We start from the raw sequence: 15,746 nt of genomic DNA on the forward strand, positions 1-15,746 counted from the left end.
CCGTGCCTCACTCACTGCAGCGGCGGCAGGGCTGAAGGTTTTACAGCGCTATACCAAGCTCTATAAATCAGCACCGCTGGTTTAAATGTTTGGCTTTGTCACAGTCCTCGGGGTCCGGAGGCGGGGTGGGCGGGGCCGGGGTTGCAGAGGTGAAGCCAACACACCGAGGAGAGGCCGAGAGGGGCAACGGCAGTCCAGCAGAGAAATGTAGGAGGAGGAGGAGGAGGAGGATCAGAGTCTCGATCTCACATGTGCTCGCTGGAACACCTCGAGTCCACGTAGTTTATTCACTCTCTCACTTTTTGTTCAAAAGCACTTTTTTATTTTCAGTCATTTCTGCAGTTTCTGCAAATCAACAGCTGGACACGTTACGTAAAGGTTTTATGATCACAGACAGAAGAACTTAATTTAGCTTATTTTGGGGAAAAAACTGAACCAGATAAACAGAGTGCATTCAGATTTAAGTTGATTTATTCCTCTTTCAACTCAAACACACGATCAGCATTCTTCAGGTGGAGGAAACCCGACGAGGTTTTCCGAAGTATTGCTAAAACAAATCAGCGCTGTGAGCTGCGTTCTCGTCTGCAGCCTCCACCCTTTACGCGCCTGTCCTCTCCTTAAAGGGGCCACGCTGACCCTGACTCATGTGGCTAATATACTGACCACTGACAAACACCTCACACAACCCCACATAAAAGTATCCCTTTAAAGGGCTGATTGATCACACTGACAGCTGCATAAGGCTCCGAATGAATCTTACTGATGACTCCAACACTTTCACAGCCTCCGACTGCGGCGCACGTGAGCACGAGGGTGCAGATGTTTTTGGAATATTTTTCTGCAGACGAGATGACACTGAAGGAGTTGGAAACAGGAAGTGAGAGATGAACGTGCAGTGTAGCCTGTGACTGTGGCTTTGAGGGGATCCGTGAGCTGCAGACGGGCTGAGAAGCGAGGTCACTGACAGAGATAAGAAAGCAGGCCAGGCGGACAGGTTGTGGAAAACGAGGTCTTCACTGTAAAAATCGTCTGTTTTTGGAGCCTGCTGCCACGACTGTGTGACATTCGCTGGTGAAAGGCGAGTGCAGCCTGTATGTTTTAGAAAGAGGAGGGGGGGTTGGTGTGAAAGGTCCTGTGGTGGTATGCGACAGAGGGGGTATCAGTTCGTGGAGGGTTTTCTGTGCCCCATTAGCAGTGTCAAAGGCCATGTGCCCCGGGTGTTAACCCTGGTGACCAGTCTAGCTTCCAGTCTGCCAGGGGAGCTGGGTCCAGGGGTATTTATTACTGCCCCCCCCCCGCCCTCCCTTACCTCCCCCCCTCCCTCCCTCCATCCCCCAAACACAGCTCTCCCCATGGAGGAAAACAAAACACCTCCATCCCTCCCCCCTGGCCGGGTACACGTACTAATTGGATGCATATCTCCATACACTGAAGCATGAAGACCCATCTGTAGATCTGTGGAATATTTTAGGCTAACACGAATTTATCCAAATCATAGCCACGAGCGTTAGCATGTTTCACGCTCATTACGTGCTAAAAACCATCTCGCAAAGGACAAATATGTGACTTTCAAACGTTTGGTTTTAAAATTGACCTTTTTGCACATCTGTGTGATTTTTTCGCACGACAGATGTTTACATGCAAGTCAGGATTCTTTTAGGCTGTGTGCATGTGTGCATGTGTGTGTGTGTGTGCGTGTGTGTGTGTGTGTGTGTGTGTGTGCAATGTCACAAATCTCTGCAGATTTTTGGAAAGTTCTTAGTTCACCACAAGTTCGTAAAATCATAAAAATGAACTCTAAAAAGTCGACTTTTTTGCACTTTTGTTAAATTTTGCAGGTTTCATTTTTGGGTGTTTCTTTATGGACTTTTGCATGCATGTATGGATGCATGTGCAGCTTATGTCTGTGGATCTGAGGAACATTCTTTGGTCCGCATGTTCTTTTTATCTGAATTGTAGTCTCTTGCATATTTTGACACCATTACATATTAAATATCAGCGACCAAGGACAACGATTGGACCTTCAGAGTTTTGTTTTGGAGCTGACCTTTCTGTGACTCTGTTTCATTGTGCATGCCCGATGCTAGCATGCAGCTCATGATTCCTTCTTGTGCATCATGTTATTGCATGTGAGGTTCTTTGCAGCACGTGTGCATTCATATCTTACATATTGTCTGCAGATCTAAATCCCAGCTCTGAGCTCGAACATGTTTTTGGCCCTTTTGCATTTTAATAATCACCAACCAAGGACACATATGTGACTTTCACACGTTTGTTTAGGAGTCGACCCTTCTGCAAGTCTGTTTAATTTTGCATGACTGATGTTAACACGCAGGTCAGGATTCATTCTTGTGTGTTTTTTCTTTGCATACGTGTGTGTGTGTGTGTGTGTGTGTGTGTGTGTGTGTGTGTGTGTGTGTGGGACATATGCATGCATGCATCTGGGCCTGCACTATGAGTTAGTGCTCTCAGTGTGTGAGTGTGGCAGAGGAAGGCCCTCTGCATGTCAGTATGTTTTAATGCTTCACATCTGGTTTCCTAATTTTCCTCCCTCCCCTTAGCTCCCCTCCACCGCGATGTCAGGACACTGTTTTGTTTTTTCAGGGTGGGCGGGTGGGGGGGGGGGGGGGGGGGATGTCTGATGAGTGATGGCATTGAATACAGGTCACCAACATTCTCTTCCCTCCGTCTTTTTCCTCTTATCCTCTCCATCCTGCCTTCCCTGAATCCTCTCTCTCTCTCTCTCTCTCTCTCTCTCTTTAAATTTCTCACAATCATTAGCTGTTAAACAAATGGAGGGAGTCAGAATGAGTTGTGTCTCCACCTCTCTCTTCTTGTTCCCCCTCTGTTTGAGCTGCAGGGCATCCACGTCTGCTGATCAAAAATTATGATAATTTCCATTCTTTTCCTGAATTCCCCCCCCATCACTTTTTTTTTTTTTTTTTTTGCACTAAATCGTACATGTCATCTTTGGCGCAGCAGTCCAAAAAAAAATAAAATAAAATTGACGACCTAAAAAATGAAGCAGACGAAGGGGAGAAAGTTTTCCAGCTGTGATGGTAACTAACTTGAACCCTGCATAGACGCCTTTAGCATCACATGCTTGAAGAGCGGCTGCTACCAGTAAACCTTCATTTACAATGAGCGCAGAGGGCGATGTGTTTTATGTCTATGTGAAAAGGCAGTTTATGTCAACAGTGATTAGTGCTGATGAATGCCTATGAACATTTTTGTTGGGGGTCCTGTGCTGCTGAGGTGCTCGCTGCATGATTAAGGCCATGTGTAAAGCCGAGTGTGTAACACTTATGTGGAACAGATGCCCCGAAGAAGTGAGAAACGTGAAACTGGAGTCCACACTGAGGAGGGAAACATGGACAAAAATATGCATTTCTTTTATTGTTTTAGCGTCGTGACTTGCTGGTTTTCCCGTAAGCAGGTTGTCACCGTGTGGCCTGGCCGCCTCACACTGCGAGGCCTGTGTTTAGTCTTGGGAACTAAAGCAGATGCAGACAAAGGGGATTTGAGGCCTTGACAGAGATGCAGAAGTGAAGACAGAAAAGAAAGAAAAAAAACAGACTCCCCGTGGTGCCGCAGTGGAAAACGATCCCAAGGTTTAAAACTTGGGTCTCTGTTTTGTTTGTGTTTCCTGTTTTAAGTGAGCCTGTGGAGGGGGCAGATCTGCTGGAAGATAAAAAAAAAAACTTGGTTTCCTTCGCCCCGGACCCGAGCGGACTCTGCGTAATTCAATTACACTTCAAATTTGTCATCAATATGAAAGGAAAACAATCACAAAGTGTGCTTCTCTAAATATTGTCCTTCGATTTGAGAGTAATCGGACGCCACAGGAAGGTATTCCTTCACCGCCAGAAGAGAAAAATGCTCAGTTTGTTCAGCTTTAACATCAACATTATGAAAATCCCAGGATGTAAATAGTTATCCCCAAACAGAAGCCCTACAGAGAGTTTATCCAGTTTCCCTGATAATGAGTCCTTTTCCTGTTGTTCTTCTCAAAGATCTTGACTCTCATTATCTCGAAACAACGTTGCCGATTTCCTCGTGATAACGAGCTAATTTTTCCTCGAGATCGCGACGAAACGGATTAAATTCACGAAAGGAATCACAAAAGAGAAGCAGCTTCATTATCCTGATGTGACAACGTCTAAAAACAGAAATGCACACGTTGTCATGGGGAAAGTCAGGGCTTCAGGGCTTCAGGGCTTCCGTAGTTACAGATGTGGATAAAAATGCTCAAACTGTTAGCTTGACTTCAGAGCGGCTAAAACAAACAGGTTAGCTCTGCTGAATAAAGCCTGTGATGTAAAGAGCATGCATGTTCCCTGTGACATGGAGCTCACCTCCCGCTCGCCTCATCTCCTCCCTCTGGATCTGTGTGTGTGTGTGTGTGTGTGTGTGTGTGTGTGTGTGTGTGTGGGTGTATTACATTATTACCCAAACAAAAACAAACAACAGCAATATTAAACTTTTGCAACCACAATAGAGGAGGGGATAAAAAAGAGAAAAAAAAACAGAGGGTCCTCGACTTCTTATTAATTATGCAAGATTAGTCTAATTATAATTCAGCAAATGAATGTGTGGCAGAAGGTGCGAGGCGACGGGGCTGGGAGATTTGCATGTTAAGTGGGCAGGGGGAAGCGGCTAATGCATGCTAATATATGCGTCAATGTCTCGCTTTAATTTCAGCATTTGCAGCTGTGTGCGTCCGAACTAAGGGGGGTGAAAAGTTGACTCAATGGGTTTTTGGGAGGGGGGCAAAGGTGGGTGTGTGTGTGTGTGTGTGTGTGTTGGCATATTAGAGTGTGCATGCAAGCATGTGAGTGTGTGTGTGTGTGTGTGTGTGTGTGTGTGTGTGTGTGTCATACAAACAAGGAATGATGAGAAGATGTCAACAAACAAGGTCAAGAAGGTGCACAGAGCCGGCGCCGGACGGCCTCTCAATTAGCCGTGTGATGTCACTATCTGAGGCGTCATCACGTCAGTCAGTCAAAATGAAGGACGAACATGAAGTGTTTGACAAGCCCGAGCCAGCGAGGCTGTAATGTGGCTCGACCACAGCTGGAAAACAGGACACTTTGGATTATGATCAGGAAACAGAGCGTGTAACTTTCACTGTGATGTGAAATGTACGAAGTGATTTAAGTCATGTTGACGCGACGCTGTCGTGGCGTCCGGCGGGCACGTGTGAGACGCCAACGAGAAAAGAAGCGGTGCACGAGGAAGTTTGCACGTTTTCCACCAAAGAGCCGCCGACTGGTGCAGCTTTTCGAGGTCGGAAGGTCCGAGCTCTCGCTCATGAATTACAATCTCCCGCAGCCAACAGCAATATTGACGGTGCTCCAACAAAATATTTCAAATCAAGAAATATTGGACACACTGTTGGAAGCGAGCGGCGGTTTTCAAACCGGGCCGTGTTCACATGGGAGGAAGCTGGAGCGAGCGATGGAAGAACAGCGAGCGAACGATGACAGAATGAGGGAGAGATCAGCGATTCGACGGGAGGGTTCGAGGGCTGCGGGGGCCAATATGAAGTCGCTCTCCAAACAAGCGCTTTCCATTAATATGACTTATATTTGCAGAGAGCGCCGTGTGGGTGGGATTGGAGCTAACTGTTGTAGCCTGAAAAAAAAAAAAAACCCCACGTCTGCCTCCCTCTGCAGCATTTTTCTCCGGCTCTGTTGTTGTTTGTTTAACGTGAACACTAATAGAGGAGTTTCTCATGGAGCGGAGCGAGGCGTGCTCTCCGACATTTCACTCACCCAAAAGTCAGAATTGTATCACAAACGCCGCCTGCATCTCAACCAGGCTCGTTTTTTTTTTCTTCTCCTGCACGATTCCTCCTCCCTGTGTGCATCTTGTCTGCACCTGCCCTCTCTCCCTCTCTCTCTCTCTCTCTCTTTCCTGCATCGCACCTCGCCGGAGTCTCTCCAACACGGCCCGTGTTTCACTGAAGGAATGTGGCTCGTGTTGTTGCCTTATTTCCCCATCGCTGTCTTCGCCTCTCAGCGTGGGGACTTTGGGATTGCGGCAGAGCTGCGTTGCCATGGCAGCGGGCCGTGTTGCCGAACCGTGTACACCTGGGATTTGGAGTCTCTCTCTCTCCCTCTCTCTCTCTCTCTCTCTCCTATTTATTCCACCTCTCTCTCAGGTTTTTCTTTGGTGTAGCAGAGGCTATCAGCACCCCCCCCTCTCTCTCTCTCTCTCTGCGTCTGTCAGTCTCCACAGCCTCTCGCCCTCAAAAGTACACTCACATACATAATGAGACACATATACTTGAAAACAAAATTCATGTCCATACTGGCGCCTGTGCCTCCATCACTTCCTTCCCTCTTTCCACCTCCTCGTTTCACTCTCTCTGTAGTTGTCTCTTCTCCGTTCCCTCCTCATTCCCAAGTGGGGGTTCAAATGCGGCATTGCGGGATACCACAGTCCCCTGAGCCCCCCCCCCCCCCCCCCCTCCACGCCGGCATACATCACTGTCTCCGCTTTACTTTGAAACGAAGCAGCGCTTTCACTGGACTGTGCTTCAAATTCTCATCACTTGATTTAAAGTGTAATAACATTGACTTTAATGCTACGCTAAACAGCTGGGATTGATGTCAGAGCTGTAATCATGTAGATAAGAACAATCTCACACACACACACACACACACACGCACGCACACACACACACACACACACAGGACTCGTCTCTGAAAAATAATGAACGTCTGCTTTGACTGTCGGCGTGTCGCGGAGCAGCAGATAATCATATACTGTACATGATTCTCTCACATGCTGAAGTGTCCTCTTCTTTACCTTCGGCAGGTTTTTCTTGAAGTTTTTCCTGAAGTGTAACCAGAACTGTCTGAAGACGGCGGGAAACCCGAGGGATATGAGGAGATTCCAGGTACGACGAAAAAAAAAAAAAAAAGGAGAAGAAGAAGAAGAATGCTCAAGTGTGCTTTGTTTGTGAGCGGGAGAGAAGGGTGAAACGTGGGACACAAATTATTATTTAAATTTGCACTCACAGTCATGCAGAATTCACTACCTTCAATCCAAACAATCATTTCAAGCACGTAAGGCCCGAAGAGCCGGCGCCTGAAAACTTCCTGGTCTCGGGACATCGGACGGAGCAACAGATATTGATGTTACGATGACGGGCTCGACCTTTTCTTTATTAATTATACGTACGTGAAAGAGCGAGAAGCGACATGCTGGTGACCAGAGAAGAGTCTCACGTGTCCCACGCCACCGATCATATCTCCCCTCTGACGCGCCCGTGATGGCGTTTCCTCCATGTTCTGTGTTCGTGTTCAAACGATATTTTTGCGCTTCACGCACGAAAGTTAAACATGCAACCCAACCGATCAGTTTAACACAGTGCAATTTAGTTTTGTGCAAAGGTTTTGAGAAACTCTCTCTTTTTGAGTTCTTCCAGGAAAAGACGCGAAGACGAGGCGGCGTGAGGTGAAAGTAAAAAAAAATCAATAAGCAGTCAGAGAGACGGAAAAAGCTCGATATGTGGGAGACTGTGTCGTTGGGGTGCTCGGGTGCAGGAAGTAGGTTGAGGTGTTTCAGGAAGTTGTCAAGAATTGAGTGATTGGCTCCAGATGGAGGAGGTCATGCTCCGTGACCCAGGAAGTGGTCACAGGGGACACTCCCGCCTCACTTCCTCTGCCGTCTTTCAGCACCAGCGGCCCCCCGTCTGGCATCCCCCCCCCCCCCCCCCCCTCCCAGAAAACCCCTCGGTCCCTTCCTCTTCCTCCATGTTTGCTTTAACTCCTGTGACTTGACACATGCTGAGAAGTTACGAGCACGGGGGGCGTTCCAACACTCTCATCTCTGGGTTAAAAGGTGATCAGAGCCGGACAGGAGTCGGCAGCTTGATCGATAATTTACAGTTATTTTCCTTTTTCGCCTCTTCCTCCCTTTCCAGCACCTATAGCACATGTGCTTCGTGTCCTCGTTTTTTTTTTCTTCTTATGCTTCTTCACCTGCAAAATCACTGCCATGTGTTTGTTTCCAAAAAGGGAGGGAGAAGCTTTAACTCTGCTGTTATTTCTAAACCGAATATTTACAGTCAAATTAAAAAAACAAACGTTTTTATCTCGATTCTACACGCTTGTAAACGTGCTCTTTAACACGTAATCGTCACTTTGTGGCGACGTGTAAACACCCATAAATACCCACATAGCAAACCTACAAGTATCCTCTCATTAATTATACGTGTGTGTCGTCCATAGTGAGGCAGATGTGGGAAGGGACACACACACACACACACATGCTGCGGCCAGAAAATCAAATTAGGGTCTCCATATATCATCCCAACTTTTAACGGCCGGCTAACGTGGGAGATTTGCTCCATATGTTTGGTGTCATTGAAGGATCAGGAGGAGACGGCGATGAGCCCGCCGAACACGCTGCATGAATCAGAAAGTTTGGAGGCCATATGGAGGCCTGATGGGGGGGGGGGGGGGCGGATAAGCGGTGTCATCGCCACAATGCAGACATATTCAAAAAAAAAACCTCCCAGAGATGTCACATTACCTGGAGAGAAATATTACTCTCACCTGTTCGCAGGAACAAATTGTTGCGCTGGGATTTGGCGGCTGTAACCGGAGAGATCGCGACCCGCCACGTGCTGTCTCGGTCAAGAACACACACACACACACACACACACGCTCATGTTTCTTCCCCCTGTTTTTCTCTCAGGTGGTCCTCTCCAGCACTGTGAGCGTGGACGGCCACGTCCTCGCCGTGTCCGACAACATGTTCGTCCACAACAACTCCAAACATGGCCGCAGAGCTCGCCGTCTGGAGCCGGGAGAGTCTGCGGAGAACACCATGGAGTATGGTGAGCTGGACACGCCTCACTCCTCCTTTCATTTAGATCAACTCCATCACACTCGGAGACGTTACACACACAGAGTGTAACAGCAGCTACTTTAATGTCCGTTTATAATCACGACGATGCATCGAACATAAGCAGAGATGCTGCTGAGGTCATTAACTGAGCTAATTAATGCATTCATTACGCACAGCATCCATGATGGTCATTTTCTCATTTTAAAGCGTGGAGAATTAAATCCAACACAGAGTTGGATCTTTGTAAATGCATCACGTGTGTCGCTAAACACAACAAAAAAAAAAAACATGGAAATAATCTGAGCTTCAAAGAAACGACTGTTTATTCACATTTCTTTGAGTTATGATTTTTTATTTTTTTGACTTTGATTCAGTTTTGATTCATTAATTCGTCCGGTGATCTGATGACGACAGCTGTGACGAGTTACTTTGTTAATTTACAACATGTGATGAGCTTTTACACCAGTGAATTAAATTAGACGAGAGTTCAAAATAGTCTCAATGTTAAAATAAAAAAGCTTTTTTTTCTTTCTTTTTTTTTTGTAATGAAAATGATTAAAGATTTTTCAGGGGGTAACAGATAAGAGCAAATTTCACAAAGTCTTAGATGAGTCAAATCAGAGAAGAACAAAAACAGATCCAACAGAGGGAAACACACACACACACACACACACACACACACTGGTTTATCGCAGGTCAAATGAATCTCCTTATCGTTGAGATCTAAAAATAATCGAGACTTTTGATTTGAGTTCAGGTTTTTTGTTGGAACAGCCTTTTAAAGCTCCCGTGAGGAGTTTTAATCTGGTGATGATTCTGACTGACATTAATACAGACGTCTCTAATATGAGCTATGAAAGCAAACAAGACCATCAGCGGGAAGATTCATTCTTGCTGTATTGTTGTTATTAATGTTTGAACCCGTCAGCGTGTGGAAGGTAAGTTATTCGCTGCACGCTGCTAAAACAGATTTTCTTTTGGGACGTTTTCCAAAACAAAGATTTCGACGAGTGTTGAAAGAAAGCAGCTCGAGTTGTTTTCCAAGGTTCATTTTTTATTTTTTATTTTTTTTTGTGTGGAGATTTTCACGCCTTTATTTCGTGACTGGATCGTGTGAAGTGTGAAGTTTGATGGACACAGTCAGGAAGTGGAGAGATGTGGGAGAGGAGTCACGGGTCGTATTTGAACCCGGGCACGGGGCGCTTGTTTAACCACGAGGCTCCCTGCGCCCGAGCAAGAGCACAAGTAAAAAAACGAGGGGATGCTTTGTCCACAGGGGGCGCCAAACTCACCACAAACTTCAACTTCTTCACAGACAGGGGCTTTTGAGTAAAGATCTTACCTTCGATAATAAGTCTTTTTACAACGTCACACCGTAGTAATTACTATAATTATTCTTCAACCAGTCCTTGTTTTTATTTGTGAATTAAAGCAGTCAAACACTGGGAGATTAAAAAATGAAACCCCTCTTGTTTTTATTATTTATACAACAATACACATTTAAAAAAAATGTACAAATAAACTCACCATACAAATCTCATCTGTTCCCCCGGTCTAGTTTTTTCTACATGTTTCTCCTTTCTGCTCTTTTTTCATTTGATGTTGCATTTAACCCTCAAATAAACTCTCTCTCTCTCTCTCGCTCTCTCTCTCTCTCTCTCTCGCTCTGTCCTGTGCAGCGACCCCGTGCATCAAAGCCATCAGCCCCAGTGAGGGCTGGACCACCGGCGGGGCCATGGTCATCGTCATCGGGGAGAACTTCTTCGACGGGCTGCAGGTGGTGTTTGGCAGCATGCTGGTGTGGAGTGAGGTACGAGTTGTCTCCCAAACATCCCGCTAATGACGCTACACACTACCAAGCATATTTTAGAATTATATTTATAGCATATGGCTTGTCTCATTATTCCAATGATTTATGGGCAGGCCGTGCAAACTCATCTCTCCGTGTTAGCCTAAATATTTACAGTGCATGCTGGGAGTCGTTTATGGATGTTTCTGTGACATGATTCCTGTTGTGTTCCTCAGCTGATCACGCCGCACGCCATCCGTGTGCAGACACCTCCTCGACACATCCCCGGGGTCGTGGAGGTCACACTGTCTTATAAATCGAAACAGTTTTGCAAGGGAGCGCCAGGACGCTTTATCTACACGGGTAAACAGACGACACGTTCACCTTTTTTTTTTAAAGACATCTCAAAGGTTTAACAAACAGAATTTTTGATGATCTTCTTTTTTTTTTTCCAGCTCTAAATGAGCCCACTATAGACTACGGTTTCCAGCGCCTTCAAAAGGTCATTCCACGGCATCCTGGTGACCCAGAAAAACTCGCCAAGGTTCGAGACACCTTCATTAAAAAAAAAAAAAGTTACCTTACTTGACGTGATTTCTCTGAGTGACTGTTCCTCTTAAATAAGATTCCCAATGTTGTGAATTCTGGTCATTGCAGGAGATCCTCCTGAAGAGAGCGGCAGATCTCGTCGAGGCTCTGTACGGAAACCCGCACAGTAATCAGGTGAACAGAAGCAGCTCGTGTATAACTCATAGATCATGCAGACTAAACTTCAGGTTTGCATACTGTCACTGTATAAACATGGACGACACATCTCCACCTCCTCCCACTGCTGTCCAAAAGTGATGCCAAAAGATGCTAACATATGCTGCTAGTGAATTTGTAGCCAGAGTTGCACAGTAGAGATTCTGCAGCCGTTTTTTTCCCTGGTGACTCTGATTTGTCAACAGAGCTGTCAATCATTCAAAAACTTGTAAGAAGGAAACTTCTCAGACAAGCTCATAGAGGCGGCTGTGGCTCAGTTGGTCGAGTCGTCGTCCCTCAATTGAAAGGTCGAGGGTTCGATCCCCAGCTCCTGCGAGCAAACATGTCCGATGTGTCCTTGGGCAAGACACTCCACCTGCTGCATCATGAATGAATGGGCGTGAATGGATAGTTACTGGGTGTAAAAGATGTTGCAATAGTGGTGCAATAGCTAGAAGCTTTTGTATTTACATATAAGCATTTAATACTTGGGCTTTATACTGCAGACAGTCTGCAGGGGCCAGATATGCATCTGCAGGGGCCAGATATGCATCCTGACCTGCTGCATTAGAATATCAAGCGAGATTGAAAGCTACAAAAAAAACCGTCACCGATGAATTTGACTATTTTTCAAATCATGCTCTTAACAGTCTGACCGGTTGTGTTTCCTGCAGGACATGCTGCTGAAGCGTGCAGCCGACATCGCTGAAGCGCTCTACAGCGTTCCTCGTCCACACAGCCAGCTGCAGGCGCTGCCCAGCTCACCGGCACACGGCAGCGTCATGGGTCTGGGCTCCTATCCTTCTCAGTTAGGCGTGAGCCTCGGAGATCCCGGACAGAGCAGCCAGGGTGAGCGGAGCGACAGGCAAACGAGTGCTGGAGTGCATTTGAACTCTCATGCAGCTCAGAACTGACTTCATCTTTTTTTTGTCTCTCCAGGTTATATTAGAAATTCCAGCAGTTTGTCTCCAAGGGGTTACCCATCAGCCTCCACTCCTCAGCATTCAAACTACGGGGGCAGTGGAGGGATGACTGGAGGCTATGGGACGGTTCCCATGACCAGCCTGGGAGTACCTGGCTCTCCTGGTTTCAGCAGTGCCTCCCCAACAGGCTCTCCCTACAGTAAGACCAATATATATATATTGTCTTTTTCACGAGAATATTCCATGACAGCCTGCACCTGAAATCTTCCCGTTTTGCTCCTTAAAAAAAAACTGGAAAAAAACGTATCAGCAAGGAGAAATGAGTCTGAAGCAGCTCAATTGCATGGACAGTTATCACACTGGTTATAATATAAACATTATCACTCGTGGTGTCATATTACATGTTGAGTTCACACATTTAAAAGTCTGAGTAAAGTGGAGAAATTCCAGAAATTTAAGGAGTTTTGTGCATGTGTGAAAAGTCGTGTTTATTGATATCCATGTTTGATTTCCCCCCCACACAGTTATGCCCTCCAGCCCCACCATACCAGGAAGCTCCAGCTCTTCTTCGTCTCTCTTGCCTTTCTCCTCCTTCCCGTCTGCCACTAAACAGAAGAGTGCTTTCGCTCCGGTGCTCAGGCCACAGGGATCCCCCTCCCCTGCCTGCCCTGCCTCAGGGGGGAACAGCTTCAGAGGTAGCCACCCGACTCACTATCTGACCCCGCTGTCTGAACTCACGAATGCAGTCTAACCCCCTTCTACTAACCGCTCCAAAAGCTTTGCCTGAAAGAGAGAAAGAGAGAGAGAGAGAGAGAGAGAGAGAGAGAGAGAGAGAGAAAAAGATTGCTGGATGTACAATAATTCAAGAGCTGATTGATTAGAATCATAGATTTTGTATATTTTTTTCTCTTCAGCAATGACGGGCCTGGTTGTTCACCCGATGTAGCAAAGCACCCGCCCCAATCTACCCCCGACCACTGCTACACTTATAGCCCCCTCTGTTGGCATTAAGAGGGCACAGGGAGGATGGAAAATTGATCCCTAAGCAACCCCATGTTTGAACTTCCTTCCTGAGCACCTCCTTCTTTAGCGCCTCTTTTTATGCAGGTGGCAGAACAGGACGGGGTTTAAATATGTCCAAAGACCAGATTCAGGGCAGGAAAACTCCCCCCCCCCCCCCCCCCCCCCCCCCCCCCCAGCCAGCCAGCCCCCCCACAATGACAGACAGACTGCTCCTTAGCTGACAGCACCTGAGTGCATTTTGAAAGGAAGCAAAGAACATTTGACAGCGGGGAGCTTTTAATCGAAGCGTTTTCCGGCCTCCATCACATGCAGTATACGGATCTTTAAAATCTGCCCAGACGTCGACTGGAGACGAAGCGGAGAGCGTTTCAAATCGCCCGCCGGACGGAGGAAAAACTCTGATCGAAAAAAAACGTTGCAGCTCTGAGAAGCGGGTGCTGTTTGTCTGTGTATGGACACCTTAAATGGCATGTGTGTTCACTGTCTGAGTTAGCGAGAGCTTTTTTTGTAGTAGACTTTTGAAGACGATTTACATTCCAGAAAAATAGACCCTTTATTTTTTGTTCTGATCTCTACAGTTTTACAAGGGGAGAACTCTTTGCCTTTAAGGGTTATTACTAAAGGAATTCATATATTGATTTATTTAAGAACAACAATTTAACTTATTATAGTTAGTTTAGGGAATAATATAAACGTGTTTTTATAAAGTGGTCCTTTTCAAACGGTGGCTCAATGAAGTTATCTCAACAATTGCTAATTAATTTGCTAAGTGTTCACAGGGATTTGCTTTTTGTCAGAGAGGATCAACTCTGATGCACTACTTTGGAATAAAACATCCACTTTTCAGGTTCTTGCATAAAGGAATAAAAATGTTAGTTAGCCTTATCTTTTTTTTTTTTTTTTTTACTCTCACTTTTAATGCATGCTTTGTCACAACAATGTCCCGATGTTATTTCATTCCACGATCTGCTAATGTTGCATTTATACGATCTGCAATTTCAGTGTCCCAACAAAGCACAGGTCTCCAGTCAGTATGCAGTACAGTAAATAAAAAAGCACAAGCTGCAGCAGGAAAAGAAAAAAAAAAAAAAAGACGTACGACGCCATGATTTCTCTCATCGTGACACAAACTTCATTCTCAGGATGTGCAAACAAAGAACACACAGAGTAGCTGACATTTTTGCAAATTTTGTTTCTAGATTTTGGTTAATTTTATTTATTTAAAAAAAAAAACTTATTACCAATTTTTAATATTATGTTTCTGAAGCCATCTTTTTTTCTTAATTTTTTTTTTTTTTTTTTTTGAAATGGTACAAAAAAAATTGGTGCAAATGTGATTTGTATATCTTAAGGTGTATTATATTTTGTGCTCCAAATAAAACAAATGAGAAAAAAAGTCACTTATGCTTGTTTGAGATGTTTTAGATTAATCTGTCATGTTTTTTTTTTTTTTTCTTTTACCTGAGAAGTCCACACACACACACACACACACACACACACACACACACACACATTTCCTGGACGTTAAGATTCTCCTTTTTGTTCTGCAGCGATGTCTGACTGTTCCCATCACCTGTGCTCGCGTGCAGCTTGCTACACAGTTCTGTATACATAGCTGATGAGCCGCAGCATCTTAATTGTGATGCGAGCGTTAAAGACTGAGTAGAGCATGTCAAGATAAACAACAACACCCCCCCCCCCCCCCCCCCACACACACACACACACACACACACATCTCTCTCCTCTCCAATAAGCCTGCTGTTCTCTGAGGACCGAGCCTCTAGGGGCCCGAGTGAGAACCACATGAGTCTCCCTCCAACGTGGCCTCCTCCTCTCTCTTAAAACACACACACACACACACACACACACACACACACGCACACACACTTCGACATGTGCCTCACTAAGGCTTTGTTTGGTGCTGCTTCATCCTGTCTTTCTCCCCTCTCTTTTGCTCCCCTGAAATGGCCCTTCTCTGCTTAATGTAATTAGCACTGGTAAAGAAGGGCAGTTAATTACCCACTCTGTTTTGATCGGGTAATTAATGTTATGCCAGGAAACAGCAACTGTTTCATTAACATAGCGCTCAAAGCAGTGAGGGGGGGGCAGGGTGGCACCCGGTGGATGTAAGTCTGTTGTGGACAAACAGAGTATCAACGACTGACAGTGAGAGACACGTGGACTTCAAAACGTCTGCTGCTGTGATCCAACCTCGACGGGGAGTCACTGTTCCTCTCTGTGCCGTCTTTGTCACCATCAAGTGGCACTTGTCAAAAAAAAAAAAAAAGAAGAAGCTCACGCTGCTTCTTGCCGCCTCCTCCTCCTGCTCCTCTTATCGCTCTCTCGTTTGATGTGCTGTTAATTTGACAAGTTAGAAGTCAGCTTTGTTGCCAGCACCTCGGCAC

At 45.8% G+C, this 15,746-nt stretch overlaps 1 protein-coding gene across 4 annotated transcripts in view; it reads left to right on the plus strand.

Annotated features, from left to right (window-relative positions):
• Positions 1 to 13,734, plus strand: part of ebf2 (EBF transcription factor 2) — a 24,290-nt gene extending 10,556 nt beyond the window's left edge. For 2 of the 4 annotated variants that reach the window (XM_079370161.1, XM_079370162.1), the window contains exons 7-16: positions 6,823 to 6,904; positions 8,710 to 8,851; positions 10,542 to 10,672; positions 10,888 to 11,014; positions 11,107 to 11,195; positions 11,309 to 11,374; positions 12,070 to 12,244; positions 12,335 to 12,517; positions 12,843 to 13,013; positions 13,233 to 13,734. In XM_079370161.1, the coding sequence (XP_079226287.1) occupies positions 6,823 to 6,904; positions 8,710 to 8,851; positions 10,542 to 10,672; positions 10,888 to 11,014; positions 11,107 to 11,195; positions 11,309 to 11,374; positions 12,070 to 12,244; positions 12,335 to 12,517; positions 12,843 to 13,013; positions 13,233 to 13,264 (1,198 nt within the window). In that variant the 3' untranslated portion in view covers positions 13,265 to 13,734. Of the gene's footprint in view, positions 1 to 6,822; positions 6,905 to 8,709; positions 8,852 to 10,541; positions 10,673 to 10,887; positions 11,015 to 11,106; positions 11,196 to 11,308; positions 11,375 to 12,069; positions 12,245 to 12,334; positions 12,518 to 12,842 lie in introns of all 4 variants that reach the window. The other 2 variants (XM_079370159.1, XM_079370160.1) reach the window with 1 other exon arrangement.
• Positions 13,735 to 15,746: the final 2,012 nt, after the last annotated feature.

Source organism: Symphodus melops, assembly GCF_947650265.1.
Source record: "Symphodus melops genome assembly, chromosome: 1".
In the NCBI taxonomy this organism is placed as follows: domain Eukaryota; kingdom Metazoa; phylum Chordata; class Actinopteri; order Labriformes; family Labridae; genus Symphodus; species Symphodus melops.